Here is an 18,775-nt window from a genome sequence, read left to right on the forward strand (position 1 = left end):
TATACTTTCACCAGTATTTTTTTATATTATATTAAGTTTTCACAAAAAAAAAAAAAAAAAAAAAAAAAAAAAAAAAAGTGGCCTAATATTTTTCTTAACATTTTAAAGAAAAAGTAAAAATAACAACAACATAAATATATAAAATAAAATAATGGAACAGCAAAAATATTAAAGACAAATAAAATATTTTTTGGCCAGAAAATATTGTGATAAAAGAAATAGATAATAGACCTATACATACACGTACACACACAAACCATGATAACTTGCCCCCAGCTTATTTCTATATATTCCTGTCTTTAGGAGAAAATTCAGCCTTTAGTTAAATCTGGTTTAGGTGTTTGATAGCGTGGTTTTATTGGGTTGCTCATTGTTTTTTACATCTAAGTGGGTTGTGAACTAGATATGTGCACCGTAGCTTACGCGATTACACTATATTGTAAAAAGAAAACGAAAAAACTGCACAAATATTGCGTTCCACATGGTGATTGCACGCATGTAAGTTCAAGTGAATGCCTACTGAGTTTACTCCACCTAATGCAACACGAATGTAATCGCATTCGCACTGTTCCCCAGAGGTCCGCTTGGCCGCAAACTACAGCGAGTTGAAGATAATCACAGCAGCTCGCGCGGGAGGGGGCGGAGCTGGAAGGTAAACTCCCCACCCAGTGGGCGTGTCTTATGCAAATGAGCGAAAACGCATCCACCTGCCAAGCTATTTGGAAAGCATTTGAGGCGAGCGAATGAGAGTGGGCAGAAGTGCGCTTGTGTTTGGAGATATTCAGACGGACAGCCACGGCGCTGAAGCAGTTCGCGGAGTTGTCAGGTGGCTTTACGTTTCTTTAGCGCTTCTTAGCTCGATATCAAACGGGATTTTACAACAGCCGTACCAGATGAACACTGTAACAGAAGAGAAGCAGTACACCGCGCTCAGGTGTTCAGAGAGATAAAGACTGCACCTCACTATACCTGCAGGACCTGGGACATACGAACATAAAGCAGAACTCACAGATATTTACTGGATTCATTCACTCTTTGAGTTGAGCTCAAAGTTCCTCCTGGACAGTTTAGACAGGTAAACACTGCGTGCTTTTCCATGCGTTAACACTTATTAAAATAATACTACGCATTTTATTAGTAGTAGTATTGTTTTATTGCTACTGATATTGTTGTTGTTTTTATAATGAGGCCAGGTTTAAACTTATTGCTATTTTCTGATTTATCAATTCAGTTGGCTTTGCAATGAATCCTTTCAGCTCCTCTAATAAATATTTCACTATATACTATATTCAGTGTTGGCAGCAATCTTTGTCTCTCCATTCTTAAAATGTAATTTCTTGAATTTATAGATGTAATTGTTGTTTGCTGTATATATGGGTAGTTGGCAACATGTCAAGCTTTTAGTTTAATATGTGCGTGTAGGTATGATTAACCACAAGTGAATGGTTATATAGGTCAGAATGATTTTTTTTTTTAAGGTACAAATATTCCACATGAGTGTAATATGGTCCTAAACACTGTATGGAATAAGTTTAGCAGTAAAGTCACACCACATGACTCAAAAAATTGCCTAAGATTTGATGCTAATGTTGTTTAGATTAAAAGCAACAAATTATCTGCACTTGCGTTACCCACAACAGTTCTATTATGACTATTCCCAGTATGCACGCTAAATAATTATTTGCATTATAGCTTATTTTTACCGCGAGACGAAGTTGCTTTACGTTTCTTTCTCTTTCCCAGGGTTTTTTTTGTCATAAGTTAACTATACACCGTGCAATCCGAGTGCTCCTGTATATATAACAGCACAATAGGCAGTTAAGAGAGTCAAAGTAGTTTATTTTGGTTGCTCTGCTGGGTGGCAGGAAAAAGAAACAAAATACAATGTCTCCTGTGGCCAGAGTGCATGTCTTTACAAAACAAACACTGCAACAATTTCACGAACTAACAATAAATAAACACAATAAATACAGGCATGGGCTGTACATATCGATGCTGTAGTGCCAAACAGGGTAGGAACTGCGTAAAAAAAAAAATAATTGAGAAGAGTCAACCTGTTGATCTGTCAGAAGACATTATGAATGTTGACAACCTGCACTTCCAGTAAGAAAATGGAATTGACGAGCCAAATTCGATTTTGTTGAGTTATGATTCACTGAACAGCCCATTCTATTCATTTGCTTTATTAAATGGAAAGCTGTTATTTTTAATTAATCATTTTGGAATTTATTTAATAAAAGTCAATGTGTTAATGTAGTAGATTTAGAAGTAGAATTATTTCACTACCCTTAGAAGTCTTTAAAAGTCGATAGGGTCCCTTAAGCAGGAGTTCTCTTTAAAACATGAATAAAAGAATGAGGTTTGAATGTTTCTTGCTATCCCACAGTTTTTCACATAATATTTTGACTGTTCTCATAAAAATGTCCTAAAAGCCATCAGTTTTATGTATTGATCCATTCTTTCAGTGTTTTTGTGAGGCTGTATCCGTAATTGCTTGCCTCCGACTGTGTCTGTGTGCACTTGTGTTCATATAATTGTTGTTTAATTTCACTGGCTTGCGTGAGGTAAAGAGGCAGAGAATTTAGATAAACAGCCGGACAGTTAACAAATTGCCTGCAAATAGCTGAGGTTTAAACAGCTGCTTCCACTCATAAACGCTCTGTGTCCAGGCAGCGTTTTTTTTTGTTTTTTTTTTTTGGACTGATCGTCCTCCCCTAGCACTACTTTTCTGTTTTTTGATATTGTTTGTTCCTACTTGAAAATGTACCGTCCATACATTTGTGAGCCGTGTCAAAAGCATGTGGCTTTGGGAGTGGTAATCGTTGATTGAGATATATCTGCACATATTCACTTTTTTAGGATTACGTGTCATGCCACCGCTGAGCAGCACGAGTGCAGCCCCTCTATGGGTGGCAGCCTTGTTCCTGTCCGTCTGAAAGAGATGGACTATATGGCAGCAGTGGGGTTTGTCAACATACTCCCATGGGGAATATCCTTTTGCTGTATGTTTCAAACAAATGTAACCAAACCCTTATTTTTTGGTGAAATGTTTACTGCGGAGGGCCTCCTAGCTTCTCTTGTTAAAGCAGGGAGCCCAGAGGTAAAACATATGGAACTTTAAAGTATCTGGTATACATGTGGGTGAACAACATTTCAGATACGACACTGGCGTTTGCTTAGATGTTAAGAGGATGCACTTAGCATTCCTTTTTTCTGCTATTGGTCTTTGTTTAATGGTATTGCAATAAAAAATGTACTATTAAAAATAGCGTGCCATTATAGGTCAAGGTTAGCAGCGGTGACTTTTGTGAAAAGGGTGCGAACAATAACGAACCTAATTTGCATAGAAAGTAGGCGTGTTTATGCTTTGAAGAATGATAGAACTTATTTTGAATACAATATACGTCTTCAACATATATTTTTTGTGCTGAAATATGCATAGGTGTTTGCTAAAATGTCGCGTTCACCCTGTAATGAGTAGCCCAAAGAAACAAACTTTTAAAAAGCAGTAAGTGACGTGATATTATTTACAATTTTTTTTTTTTTTTTTTTCCCAGTGACCCTCTGCAGTTGTGTCTTTCTGACTTCGACGGATGCACCATGCTGTTGGACAGTCGATGGTCTGTCCAGGTTCTCCTGGCTATATCAGTCCTGATATTGGGTTTGGACAGCGAACCTCAGAATGCCCCTCGGGTCTTCTTGTCTTTCAAAGGTAATAGAACATTTCTGATTGGCTTTCTGTTGATGCAATTCTGGTTTTCTTTCCATTTGTGTGGCCTGTGGTTTGGGGAACCGTGTGAGCATTCTGGAATCTACTTTTCTCAAGTGCTACCTTCTGGTTTTCATGACTGAATTTGATGAGTTGATAAATGTTATTCGGCGGGAAATTCACTGCGTAGACGGATTCTCTGGTCTAACCGCACGCCGAATGAGTGAAAACCGTCCGTGCGTTTCTAATGGCTTTCCCGTCAAACTTCTTAGATTTGTCTCAGCCAGCTGCGTCTACTTTCATTCAGTGTCAGAGTAATTAAAAACACAAACAAGAGTTGAAGAAACAATCATTTCGAAACTTCAACACAGTTCAGAGACATTTACAGAAAGCCGAACATGTCTTTTCAATTATTTCAGTAGTGTGTTTTTAAGCACATTTCTGAAATAATCGATAGCAGATGCAAAACAGGGGATGTGAGATGTAAGTGATGAAATAATGGCAGATGAGTCTACTGTTTTAGCACAGTGCCTGAACTCTTTTATTCCTTCAAATAAAAGAATTTATAGTCTCATTAAATGAGAGAACGGGAATTTGAGTCGATCAGTTCCATTCTGTTTTGAAAAACAAATAATGTACACACTTAAAAAATAAAGGTTCTTTACTAGCATCTTAACTCCACGGTGAACCTTTAACATCCACAAAAGCTTTTCATTCAGAAAAGGTTCATTACAGTGAAAAAGGGTTCTTTAAAGAACTGTTAACTGAGACACCTTTTTGGAATCCTTTTACTTGAAAAGGTTCAAAGAGTGAAGCTTGTACACAGAAAATAATTATTGCTGAACCTAATTTGCTTTTAAAAAAACCTTTATTTTAAGACTTCAATTGGCCAGGTTGCACCTGGGGGTGTAAAAAGCATGGAGTTTAATTGTCAAGATCAGCTATGCACATCAATGTCCTCCAGGTCCACACAGCCGGAGATCCGTCCTGCGATTTGCTCTTTGATAGAAGGGACCAAACAATTCCCCTGTTTGCCAAACGCCAGACCAGAACTGCACTGGTAGACTTAATTACAAAAGCAGGGCGGCACAGTTCGCTATTCAAGGCTTTTTTCCGCTTTAATCAAGATGGATTTAACACTCCACCGAGCGTGTTTGTAGGTCCTGTCGTTTCTGAAAGAATTTCAAATATTGCTTTCTCGGGAATCGCTTTACTTCATAAAGCGGTGCGATGCTAGAACCCCATCCCTTTACATGACCCACATTCTTTGATTAGCTCAGTGATGTCTAAATTGTTCATTTAATATACTGGGACCAGCAGGATGCAATGTGGTTATGGTTGAAAAGGTCATGAATTTGCCATTTTGTTCATTCTTCTAGGAAAAAGCTGAATCTTTGCTTACTGGCTTGCCCTTTCAAGCAGGGCGCAGCAGTATTTGGATTCTGCAGTTGCAGAGCTCTCGAGCCAAACTCGCATTTAGCGCTTTTAATTGGTTTTGGAGAGGGACTGCAAACCTCATCATAAGACAGCACCTGCCGTCCACCCCAAACTGCAGGCCTACTGTTTTCAGGCCCACAACGCCTCACAGCATGCACAGGAATTTGCTAATTATTGTCAAACCCATGCCCATTTTAAGACTTATAAACCTCCATTCTTATTTGAGTTCGGTTTGTGTGCGTTATATGATCACTGAAGCGTTTCTCTAAAACTTTCCTCGAATAGTTCTCAAAGCTTTGAAGATCTAAAACCCAACCCTTTGTGTTTAAGTTAGCTGTGTCAATACGTCAACCACTCTGAGATATGTTATCAGTTTTCTATTTTACAGTGCAATTATTTTTGGGTGCTTCCTGGCAGAAGTATACCAAGCCAAACTGAACAAGTTGAGGCTCATAAACTTAAACGTCCGTCTGTCTAAGATGCCTTTAAAATTGATTTGCTCTGTCAAGCCACTTTCGAAAGTCAGGAGTTGCGACCCACCCCCCCCTCGCACGAGAGCAGCTCACTTTTCTAGTAAAGCCGTTCCACCCCACTTGGAGAGTAAATCAGAAACATCTTAATTGTTCCTTGAGCTTTGCAACTTCCTTCCCTTTTGTGATGAACTTCCCCTTGGGAAAGTCTCCCATGATGCCAACAGTGAGGGTTCTTTAACAAGTGGCAGATGTGGTACCTTTTCCATATCAGTTTTAGGAGAAACCCAATCTTGTTTGGTCTGGTGTAGAAATGGATTGTCTTGGTAAATGGAGTGACACTGATTCAGTGATGATCAATCAAACCGTTGACCGCATCCAGACGTCATATTGTATGCATTTAAACCTGCGAGGTGTTATCGACCACAATCACAGCTCATTTAATGCAAATCGATGCTGTTTGAATGTGATTTAATTCTACGACTCGTCCCCACCGTTGAAAGGTGACCCAGCATGCACAATTGATTTAGAGCCGTAGGAGTCTGTGTCGCCAGCCTCCCTCCAGGGGGTTCTGACCCCCTTTGACTACACACACATATGGACACACACACCCCACTGGGTGTTTAGACTAGCGTTGGCTTAACTTGTCCCTCTCATGCTGAATTGATGTCAGGATTGCTGAATTTCTAAAAATGTCCGGCGCTAATAAGATGACTGTAAGTTAATGTGGCTCTGAATAAGCGTGAACGGATGACATACCTGCAAGTTTTGCTTGGAGGAGAATTCATAGGCGGCACCTTTGAGCTCGTTGCTGTTGTGATGCAATACTAGAGCTCAAAGTTGACTTCAAAGATTTTAATGACATGCACGTGAAATATGCCGTTTGTTCCGGTTTGGCTCAGGGTACTGTTATTGTCACCCTCTTTGGATCTGTTTATGCCATGCATCATACTAATTAGTTTTAAAGCAGCCAGTTTTAAGCCAGTTAGTAACTGGGTGGCACGGAGCTACTTAACACATACAGGAGAACAATTTGACCATTGTTTTTTATGTCCTGTTTTACTTGAATCATCAAACAAACAGTTGACATCAAGCAAACAGTTCTAAAATATTCCGCTGGATTTTTGTTTATGAGGGGAATAGTTTACTATAATATCCATACTTTTATACATTTAACATGCAAAGTGACACATTCAGAAGTTAGTTTGAAAAGTATTTTTTTGTGAATCGAACCTTGGAAACTGAATAAAACCATGGAGCCCCATACCAATCTCAGCTTATTTTTACTTATGTGGTTAACTGTATGCCAAACTTGTGGCATTCATAGTTGCCCGCAGATATCATTTTTAATTTCGTAAAATAACTACTGTTGGTTTTAAGGTGTCGGTTTTGGCCAGAGCGGTGGTGAGCATTACACGTCTCATTGACTATTACACCCAATACAGCAATAACAAATACAGCTATAATACACTATAATTAATGTGCTAAGGCCATTACGACAGTGGCTGCCAGCACTTATGCGATGAGAACACAACCGCAAATGGACAGGTTATGGGCAAGTGAAAATGGTAATGGGTTGGCAGCACACCCATATATCCTAGTAGCCTACATACAATTATTTTAGGTCTTTTTCTAGCTAATGCACATGAATATGCTCCAGTATTTTTTCTGTGTTCTAGCTCTTTAAATTAAAAGATGGCACTTCATTTCTGCAACTGCCTTATTGAGTATTCATTTTTATTTGAGTGGACCATGATCTCCTTCTTATAATGTCTCTGATGTCATCCAATCTCTATAAACAGTTCTGTGCTGTCATGTAAAATCAGGTCATTTAAAATGAAGTCAGTCGAGAGTGATTTGTTCTCCAGGCCTCTTAAGTATCCGCTTTTATAGGAGGAACACTGGACGTATTGTGTTAGAGCGGGTAATGATCATTCAAACCTGGCATTGCGACCACATGAGGATCTCAAGAGGAGATCTGATAAGGATGAATAGACAGATGGATGATAAGGGGAAAAGAGCCATTTGGAAGAGTCTCTCTTTCTTATTCTCTAGCTCCTTTTTCTTTCTTTCCATCTAAGCCATTTCCTCAGAGGCTGTTCGGATTTCAGGAAAACACTCTCTTGCGACACTGGAGGCTCCAATTCACTTCGAGGTCCTTTGGCATTCGAGACTGTGAGACCGTTAACCCTGTGAGGGTGTTCCTGCCCTCCATGCACAAAATGAGCCAGGTCATAGTCCTGTATTAAAATAGCTGCTCTGGGTAAAGATAAGTAGTGTGAACTTGATGGCCTCTAAACAGGAATTGTTTTAATCGCACAAAGGGCTCAACACTTCAAGTTTATCTAATTAATGATTTTTATTTATTTATTTTTTGCTTCAGAACTGGCTGGCTGATATGTGCTATGTTGTTTATGCACTTAATTTTAAGGATGGTAAGTTTCCTAATTCACACTTGTCTTGCAGTTTGTACATATTAAAATGTTTCAATTTAATTTTTAGAAAAACGATAGTAAAAATGACTTTAGAGAACTATAAATATAATAAAATATAACCTACTCAAAACTACTATCTGAATTAAACTGAACAATTGCTTTGAGCATAGATCAGATCTGTGCAGGTCAGAATCTACTCTAAAACTGTGAATATGACTAGCAATTTTGGTCGTTTGACACCATTGACCCACATTCATCCACCTTATCAGTGTATTTGAGTGCACAGGCAATGATATGATGATGTCTTTTGTACTCAGCATTCCCAACCACTGCTATAATCTGTGCAGCTGCATCGAAATGCGGCCCGTTTGCATCTCATCAGGACATAAGCAGCAGCTGGACCTAAAAAAAAAAAAAAAAAAAAAGCCCTCACAAACCGGAGCATGCACTGCGAGTGCTCAGAGTGAGGTCAGCGGATTATCGCGCCCTTTCACACCAGTTTCAGGTCAGCCGGTTCAGCATGAGTGTGTGGATAGAGGGAGTAGCTTCTGAGTGCTGTGATATGATGAATTTCTCTGCCAAAGGCATGACATCTCTAATAACATTTATATAGTTCTATAATTTATATGGGTTGGAAATATCATGGGGTGAGTAAATGATAATAGAATTTTTATTTTGGGAGGACTGTTCTTATGATTCAAGCACAAGCGACTTTAAACCCAACGGCCTGTGAAAGCACTGTAATTTAAACTCCAACAACGTGGAAAAAAATGGTCCACAATCTGATTCTATTCTATTTAAAAAGTATAAAAGAGGGTAATCCAAAGCACGTGAGGGAAAAGCACAAAGGGACCGAAGGTCAGTGAACTATTACTGTGAGAGAGATACTTCCTGTTTATTGATACCGAATGTTTCTGGTCATGTTATAAAGTCAGATGTAAAACTTCCAGAATGCTGGAGATTTAAATCGGAAGTCACATGGGTGGCCCTCGTTTCTCATTTTGGGACATGGATTCTGTGTGGGTCTGTTTGTGTGTTCCACGGGATTTACTGCTGGTCTGTCCGCAGATGCTGGAGATTGATGTTTATGTGGACACCTGGTGAAGATGAAGTGTCTCTTGCAGTTACGCTCACATGGACAACTCCATGTGGATTATCACTTGATGAAGTGTTTATTCATTTGAGAGGTCAGCAATGTTAGATGACTGTATGTTCACTATGTCAAACACGGCTCTTTGCAATATTTGATTTTGATTGGTCATTCGTGGCTTTCTGAGGTAAAACATTTTTGTAAATTGTCTCAGGCAACTAGTTCCTACACAGCTGTGCTAGGTTAAATGTCTTGTTTTGTTCTCACGTTATAAAATACTTGAAACTCGAACCAATATTTTGCATTTGGTTAGTATTTGATATTTCAGTCAGTTTGGTTTATTTGGTTAGTAGAAATAAGAGGGATTCTAGTCAACTGGTCATTAGCATAAAATAAACCCCTTCAGCGTGATACAAGTCATGTTTATTTGGCGATAATGACCATCTTACTTTACATTAGCTATGTATGTTTCTCTCACATTCTGGCTTGGTTTGCTCCTTTTGTCTGTTACTTTCTTTTTTCCCCATTCCCTTTTCTTTTCTCTTCTCTCCTCTGATCTGTCGACACGGGGGAATCTCAGTGAGGCCGAATACTCTGAATTCTTGGGGTGGCAGCAGTGTACACTTTTAGCTCTCACAGGAAGAGTGATGTTAGGTTTACCGTGGCCTCCCTTCTGGACTCTCACCTGTGCGCTACTGGGGGTTTTGGGTTTCGCCGTCTGTCAGAGCTCAGCTGTGATTAAAACTGGGATCTTTCCTCAGCAGGAACACTCAGAGATGACACCCCACGCTTCTTTATTTCATTCCATCTGTTGTATTTGCCACTCTTGAGAGTGACACAGGAAATCTCATTCATGTTTTACTTGTCCTAGTAGCTGATTGGATTATTTTTATTCATTTTAACCATGATATTATCTTGGGAATATCTGTAGGTTTCTGTCAAACAAAATCTTTAAAATTAATTTAAGATTTTGCAAGTACAATTAAACACCCCATTTCTCCATTTTGCAATGGGAGAAATTGATTGAAATTGAAAGTGATTGTAGTATTTATTGTATTGCATTAATGCAGAAAAAATAACAACTTTTTTAAATTTACTACAAATATATTAAAGTGCATTTTTTATATATATATATATATATATATATATATATATATATATGTATGTATATAATGTAGTACATAACATTTGTTAACATTAATGTATTAATTGGCATAAATGAACAATGAACACCACATTTAGTACACTCTTTAGTAATCTTTGTTAGATTGTTAGTTCACAGTGCATTAACTAATGTTAGCTTGTGATTTTAATAATGCATTTGTAATGTTAAATTAACATTAACTTAGATGAATAAATGTTGTAGAAGGATTGTTCATTCTTAGTTCATGTTAACTAATGAATGTTATTGCAAAGTGCTATATATATATATATATATATATATATATATATATATATATACACACACACACACACACACACACACACACACACACACACACACACACACACACACACACACACACACACACACACACACAGGCTGAAAAATGTTTTGTAGATTCATCTACAGATGCTTTCAAATGGGAAGTCCACAAAACCTCCACTGTCCACCAACGATAGCAAATTGCCAAATATTGAAAGTGTGAACTCGGTGACCTAGAAAACTTGACTCAAGCTTGTCTTTATGTACTGTGCCTCTAGCTCTGAATTCAGCCATAGATTTAAATGGGGTATATTTAGATCTAATGCTACCATTCTCAGATTAAAGTGTCAGATAGAATGATGGTCTAGTGGGATTAAGAGTGTGTGATTATTACTGACACGTGTTTGTTGCATGGTGAGTGGAATAGCAGTGGAAAATAAGACGAGACTGCACTGTGGGGGGTGAGAGGTGATTTTAGCAAGCCTTAATTAGGTCTTGACCAGGGGATTGTCTCTCATATCCAGTCTTAGCCAGAATTTGACCAGTGTCAGTGAGTTTGAGCGACTATGCTCTCATTGCCCAAAATAAAGTGTTCAATTGTGATTAACCAATGTAAACACAATTAGTCATTCATAGTGTAAGTTTTAGAGAACTTTTAAAGATTTTTATTAATTCATAAATCAATGAAGTCATTTTAGTGCACACATGGATTTTTATGAATGTCGCAAGATACAACATGTGCTGATATATCGTCTACAGTTCAGTATCATTCAGAGTTTGGTATACAGAATGTCTTTCTTTTGAAGTTTTACAGAAGCTCTGACCCCACTGTGGGATGGGGTCAAGGGCACGCTGTATTTAATGAGCTTGATGTCATTAATCAGCACACTGTCAGTCATTCACTAGATCTGCCCATCTCAAATACCTTCGAAATCAAGATTTAGATTCTAGAGATGATCTAGATTCACTTCAGTTTGCTCATTTGTAGTGTGAATGACTAAAATTAAGTCATTTTCATCTCACAGGATTAAACCATAAAAAAACTTGTTGACCATGTACGTCTTCAATGACCTTAGTGAAATAATTGGGTCAATAATAAAATTGAATAAGTTCTATAGAATATAGGTTATTTATTAAATGTCAACTCTTAAAACTTCTTCTGATTTTGCTCATATTTTCAGAAAAAAGATGTTTTCTACACCGTCCTGTTTTCTTTAATCTTCTCCTTCATCAGTCCTCCACCATTTCAACCAATAGTGAAGAGGACACAAAATTTGTGAAGTGTTGATCTCAGCGTCCGCCCCTGCATCAGGAGCCTTTGATGCCTTCATTGAGATGCTGATTCGCGTTCTTCAGTCACCCGACACTGCGTGCTTTTCGAGTGGGTGGCAATTGTCATGGAAGAAGATGAGCTCTCATCTCCTCTCATTGAAGCCATGCCAGGCCCTCCCTCTCCACCGTTGACCCTCCACCCACGATCCACCCCTCTTCCTGGTGGGAATTGTGTGGAGGCATGGCTTTGTGAGAAGATCAACTTTAAGTTCCCTGTGGATCACAGAATTGGCCAGGAGTTGTGGGCGTATTGCAGTCCTAAGAGGGATGGAATGAAAATGGGGTGGGGCATCATACATCCCTTGTTGTTGTTGATGTTTTTGTTGTTTCGTCTCGCCCCCGCATTCATCTATAAGAAGGGCGAGCAGGCGGGCGGGCGTGAGTGGTGAGAGGGCATTTGTGTGGGTTCATCGTTCCATTCACAGCAGTTCATTCACATTCTGGGAGATCTGGGGGTGGGCTTGTGACTGGCACTGGGCCTTTATTTTCCATCAATGAGTGCCTTGCACACTGTGCCACAGAGCAACACACACACTCACACTCACTCACTTACTCACACACACACACACACACACACACACACACACACACACTCACTATTCTAACTTATGAACTTTTTGATATATAGAAGGGCAACTGAATTTGTGTTAAAGAAAAACTTTGACATTAATGTTTGAACTACCATCAAGATCTTTGGGAAATAATTTATATTTAATTGATAATTATTTTATTCCTACAATGGCCACACTTTGTTAATATATGCTCTTTTTATTGATTTAATTAAGATGGTTGCTTCAACTCCAGATGTACTATATAACCAAAGAAGAGGAGAGCTTTCCAGGTTTTCTTTACAGTTTTGAAGTCATTTTTCCTCTAAACGCAGAAACTTCTTTATAACATAAAGCGTATTGCTATTGGCTTAGAGCAGAGTCCCTCAAAATGCAACACGATGGGCCTTTTCTCTTGTGTTTGTGTTTACCCACTCCTCTGACATCAAAGCGACGCCACTCAGTAGGTAAACGCACTTTATCCCGAATCCCATTCACACGAGCCCGTTTCCCTCCGGGCAAGGTGCACTGCTCCGCGAGACTCGTCAAAGGAGCTCTTTTGTTTTGTAAATATATAAGCCCAGGGGAGGTTTCACTGCATAAAGTCCCTGTTTAACTTCTTAACTTGACCACTTGTTGCCCGCTTAGCGTCTGAATGGTTGTTAATGAATACTTTATTGCCACTTTGCCGCATGCATCACGGCGACTTTGTTTAATTTCTCCATCCAGGCGCCCTGTGGCGTTTCCCAGAGAAGTGGGGAAACGGCACATTTGCATTTCCTTTCTCTGGAAAACACAAACGTGGGATGAGTACAAGTGAGGAAAAGACAGCAGTAGTCTTGCACACACAAAGGCAAGAGTAGAAAGAGACGGTGTGCACGGATGGAGGCCGGAGTTGAATTTGTTTTGGTGTTTGTGTGGTTGTCCGGGATGGGGATACAGTAGGATTCAGGTTTCCCCTCAGACCCTAAGGATGATGCCTCAGCGATCTTCCTGCCTCGCTGGTCCTGTTTGGACATGTTTAGAATTTATCTTCCGTGCGCACACATGTTAATATGAGCGTTGAGTAACAGTCTATATTCTGGCTGTTGAGTAAATGTGTGCTGGTGACTCTTGGGTGTCGTGAAGCAAGTGTATAATCAGGCTGCACTCCAGATGTGTGTGGAAGCCATCATTTTTACTCTCGCTGCCATTAAGAACATATCCTGACTCGGAGGGATTGCATTTGTGTGAACGCATAAGTGTGTGACCACTGCTGCGGGATTATGATTGTCATCACCCACTTCTCCTGGTTTATTTTCTGTAAGAAATGACTAATAACTCCATCAATTAGTTAGCAGAACAGCTGCGGTGATGATAGTGGACTATTTAAATATCCCAATGCATTTGCAAATTATGTTTTTTGGAAAGCTATTTTAATATTGCATCATATTTCTAACTTCGGACACCCATTGCAAACCAACTCGCCCAATAGTAATGACATAAAAAGATTGACATAGAACATTTGTGGCTTGATGCTTTTTCATGTTGCATCTTGTTAAAATGCAATGTTAGTGATTAGTTCAACACTAATGCTTTAATAATCTTCATCATACACAGAAGCAAAAAGAGCAGCGCTCGTCCCAGTGACGCAGAATTGAGCAACTTTAATTGATTGGAACTAATTAGCAGTGTAGAGATAACAAAGATGTGCTGAGATTCAGCAGCTTCTAATGACACTCCAGGGCAAAATAAATGTCAGAGGATCTCTTTAAAAGGCCAAGCAAAACGTACTCTCATGTGGGTTTTGGTTTACATCCCATTATCTGTTAAGGCCAAGTTCATAAAGTACTAGTATTTATAGGTTTCAGTAATAATTTAACATTGTTTTATTCAGTAAAAATAATATTAATAAATTAATAAGAAATAAACAGTAGTTGAATGTATAAACAAGTAACATTTAATATTATTGAAATATTTAGCTCATTAATAATAATAATAATAATAATAATAATAATAATAATAATAATAATAATAATAATTATTATTATTATTATTATTATTATTATTATTATTATTATTATTATTCAAAAGAGTGGGATAATTGTGTAAGAAACTCAACAAATGGATCATGTCATCAATTTGATTTATTGGAACCAGTTATTTAGTTACAGTTTAGTTGAAAAGTTTACATATCTGTTTGGAATACAGGTCAACGCAATTATGGGGGCATTTGTTTAGCTTGAACACGATGTAGTGTCAATATGATTATGTTAAAGTACAAAATGCGCTCCACCAGTGTTCTCTAAATGCTCTATATCAGGACACATTTGACCAGCGTCACTCCCTCGTGAGGTTTTGTGCCAGCTCGCAATGCTAAAGTGGTCCCAGTTCAGACTTGGAAAAAACTAACAAGTTAAAGTGCTGGCATCAGCCGACAATGTAAAAGAACCATGAGGCGATTTTTAACAGCCTTCATCTGTTTTGATTTATGGCATTTCATTAGAATGCGGGAATAAGCACTGATCTTGTGGCTGCTCCGCTGTAGCCAAGGTCTTCACCGCTCTTTACTCTGTGTGACAGAATTAATTGCTGGAAACTTCAAGTGCAGCTAGATGGACGACCTCTTCTATGATTCGCTTCTTAGTTTTGACAAGCCACGGTTAAGAGGGCACACAAGTCCAGTACTGTTTAATGGTCATCACATCACGAATGACTGTCAAACCAGCAGTCACGGAAACCGCTGGAAAATATGATGTGTTTAAAACTTGTCATCTTAGGCTCATACACTTCTCAACATAGACTTCGATTTGTTTCTCTCGCTACGTCTCTCTGTAGGTGATTGTATTATTTCCAGTTGTGCTTATAATGGCTGGGATCTTTGCAGAAATGGACGGTTGGTTTTGGACTAGAGATCTGTTCCCAGGTGGAGTCCAACTTGATCTAGAGTTCACACATTTATTATTTTGGTTTGAACAAGACCGTTTTCTCACATAGACAGTGTGAAGTCTCTGAATAGATGAGATTCATTTTCACTGCAAATATAACCAATAACCAAATAAGATAATGTGGGCTCATGAGAAGATGCTACAAAGGTTAAGAATATAGATACAGTATCTCACAGTTATTATTTTCCTAACATAACTATGAATGCAAAATGCAATTCATTGCTTGAATTAGTTTATTTTTTTAATTACTTGATTAGTAGCTATCAGGTTTTAATTGCATCTCCTCCTACAGCTCATTTAATTGGATTGAACTCTCCAATATTATTGTTTTGTTATAACGCTGTTTTATGTTAATTCATTATAGAAGCCATTGAAGCCATGGTAACATTTAGGCTAGAAATAATCGTCTGAAAAGTTATTGCATTTTGAGACTAATTAAGCACATTAAGACATGTAAATGATCACTTAATTTTTCATTCATGTTGTCTTAAAGAAAAGCTAGGAAAATATACATATCTTAAGTGTTTCATATTGTATGTAAGCTCAAGGAGAACTTGCTTCAGGGATGTACGATCCATAAGTCCGAGCTTGTAGTGAATCCATGGAGGATTGAATTACGACTTAATCCCTTTAATGAAATGCTTTGTGCTGTAATCTGCCGAACAAGATGTTAGAGACTGATACCATTCCCCTCACTCTAATGTACCACCCAGATTGTGTGTGTGTTTCTCGGATTTAACACGCATGCAAAGAGCACCAGTGCATGCAGCAGCTGGGATATCTTCATTAGCTGTTTGGTGGACGTCTCTGGACAGACGTTTATAAGCAGAAACATTACCGTTTAATATTTGAGCTCTTCTAGAGTAGCTGAACCTCTAGAAACTCTGTATTTAATGATGTTTTTCAATGATTGGCTGAATAGATTCAATTAAACTTTAGGTTCTTAAATTCATATGCTTGAATACACAAACACTGTAGGGTTACACGCATTTATACATGTTGTTTTTTTTTGTGAAAAACAACACACACTTTATCTGGTTTCTTTTAATTTCTTTATTTCTTGTATCTCTTAGAAAACTAAACACCACCTCCTCTCGCTGTCTGCTCGTTCCATTGAGGAACAGTATTGCCCGAGGAGGCAGATTAACGTCTTGCTGTGGGAATTTTCAGGCATGCTCGGTTTTTGACTCGTCTTGCTTAATTGCTAAAGCAATTAAAATGTTTTCTGCTAAACATCATGGGGTGGCACCTCGACGGTCTCTCTCGTTTACTCAATTTTAGCGTGCTGTTATCTCTGGATAAGCTGCAGAAGAAAAGCCTAGCGAAACACAACAAACAAGTAGGAAAACATCATTGGCTCTTTCCCAAATCAGATTAGCATATTACCCAGAGAAAGAGAAGCTTCCACTTTGAGCTCTGCTATCTTGACTGAAGGATGTAGCCGAGATGTTAACATGAAAAGAGTAAGATAGATTACATGCCAATGCTGCAGGTAGATTTGCTTGAGAGATTTGGGGTTTCATGTGCAAAAAGCGACTTCACAAACTGCGAATTTCAATTAAAATTTGGTTAGCTTTCAGTTGAAATAGATGGCCATTATTAGAAATGTATAAAAAATTGGATGTAGCTGAGATATTACGTTTTAAAAGAGCAAGACTACATGCCAACGCTGCAGGTAGCTTTGCTGATATTGCGATAGAAAATTACTTGGGAGATTTGGGGTTTTGCACGGTAAACATTAGTCCACAACTTGCTAATTTCAAGTCAGATTTGGTTAGCTTTCAGTTGCAGTAGATGGCCGTTATTAGAAACGTATTCAAATTTAGTCTAAAGGTAATCAGTTTGACAGTAATCAGAGAAATTACCTCGACGTGGCCTCTCGATATTGCCGTTGTGATGGAAATTTATGAGCTTTTATGAGGGTTTCGCCATTTTGTGGTAAAAATGAAGCCAACAATAACAAGCCATATTAATGGCTAACTCAGTGACGCTAGGTATTTGTTCGCTTTGGCACTGTGTGGGAATTTCATTAATCTCGTTCGCTGGACAAGGGGGCATTCTCAATGGAGCCGGTTACGCTGATTTTATGCTTAATTCGCAAAAACTTGGAGCCACAAAGGAGTGTGAGAAAAAGGGAGGTTCTTCTTCACTTGATCTTGCTCAACCGTGACCAGAGACCCAGATAGAGAGATCTTTGCCTCAAAGATTTAGGAACAACGCTCATTTTCCCCTTCACTGGAACTCAATGGGCTTTGGAGATTCTTAGCCATAGGTACTTCATTATATAGCAGAGTTCAGTTTTATTACAAAACCTCTGATTTGTTGTTTTTATTTTACCACATACTGACCTGTTTGTGATGGTGTTCCTTTTAAGACTCTCATCTAGGTGTAAAGTTGGCTTTGCTACTTAAAGGATGAAGCTAAGACCCTGAAGATGGTTAGCTTGATGGTTAGCTTTATGTTTATTTGTTAACCGAGACTGGAATATGTGAGGGAAAGACAGCAGTATCCCATGTCTTCATCTTACTGCTGTCTAGCAACCTGACTGCTAGAGGTGAGAGGTCAACCGTAAGGTCGTGGTTTAGGATGTCCTGCCTGCCAGTCAAGTGTGATTGGGTGTTTCATCTGTCAATCATATGTAACTGGAATGAGCCCTGACAGGTTGGAGACTTTGTGAGGGTTGAAGTGGCTGGTAGGGGAGAGATGGTAAAGATAAATGAGCTTCTTAGATGGCTGTTAATTTATTGGACTGTCACTCTTTCCCCTCGCTGTTTATCTTTCATCCCAAATGTGTGAGACCTGAGCCTCAGGGGCTGGAAGTTTATGAGTTGGGGGAGATATTTTGGGCTCGATATCTGACAGTCCCAGCTGTGGTTGGATTTTTCTGGAGGCAGAAAGTTAAATACAGTTGTTAAAATTTTTAAATATAGTTAAAATAAAATACGAATTAATTAATGAATGGTGTGAGTTTTATGAAATTAAAGAATGCAATTTATTAATGATACAGTTTAAATTGTTGGTTATTGGTCTGATTTGGCTAATATTAAGGTGATATTTAGATGTTTCTAATATTATAATGTTAGCACATAACATTCAGGCTTATATTTACCAGTTTAAACATTTGCTAAAAATTAAAAATGTATTCAAATGTATACAAATTAAACAAAGTTGATTTGATTTCTGTATGTTCGTGACACTGAAGACTAGAATAATCATGCAGAAAATTGCAGAAAATGAAATTACATTTTAATATACATTAAGTAAAAAAAAAAAAAACAGTTATTAAATATTGTAATATTATTCACAATGGTCACTCAAACAAATGCAGCGTTTGTCAACTTTTGATGCTCTTTAAAACATCTTACCAACTGTTTGGAGGTGCATAACCTATTTATTGGCTA

At 38.3% G+C, this 18,775-nt stretch overlaps 1 protein-coding gene across 2 annotated transcripts in view; it reads left to right on the forward strand.

Annotated features, from left to right (window-relative positions):
- Positions 1 to 743: 743 nt before the first annotated feature.
- Positions 744 to 18,775, forward strand: part of sema3fb (sema domain, immunoglobulin domain (Ig), short basic domain, secreted, (semaphorin) 3Fb) — a 57,289-nt gene continuing 39,257 nt past the window's right edge. For both annotated transcript variants that reach the window (XM_043252459.1, XM_043252460.1), the window contains exons 1-2: positions 744 to 1,075; positions 3,558 to 3,712. In XM_043252459.1, the coding sequence (XP_043108394.1) occupies positions 3,601 to 3,712 (112 nt within the window). In that variant the 5' untranslated portion in view covers positions 744 to 1,075; positions 3,558 to 3,600. The remainder of the gene's footprint in view (positions 1,076 to 3,557; positions 3,713 to 18,775) is intronic.

The sequence above is a fragment of the Puntigrus tetrazona genome, chromosome 11 (assembly GCF_018831695.1).
Source record: "Puntigrus tetrazona isolate hp1 chromosome 11, ASM1883169v1, whole genome shotgun sequence".
In the NCBI taxonomy this organism is placed as follows: Eukaryota; Metazoa; Chordata; class Actinopteri; order Cypriniformes; family Cyprinidae; genus Puntigrus; species Puntigrus tetrazona.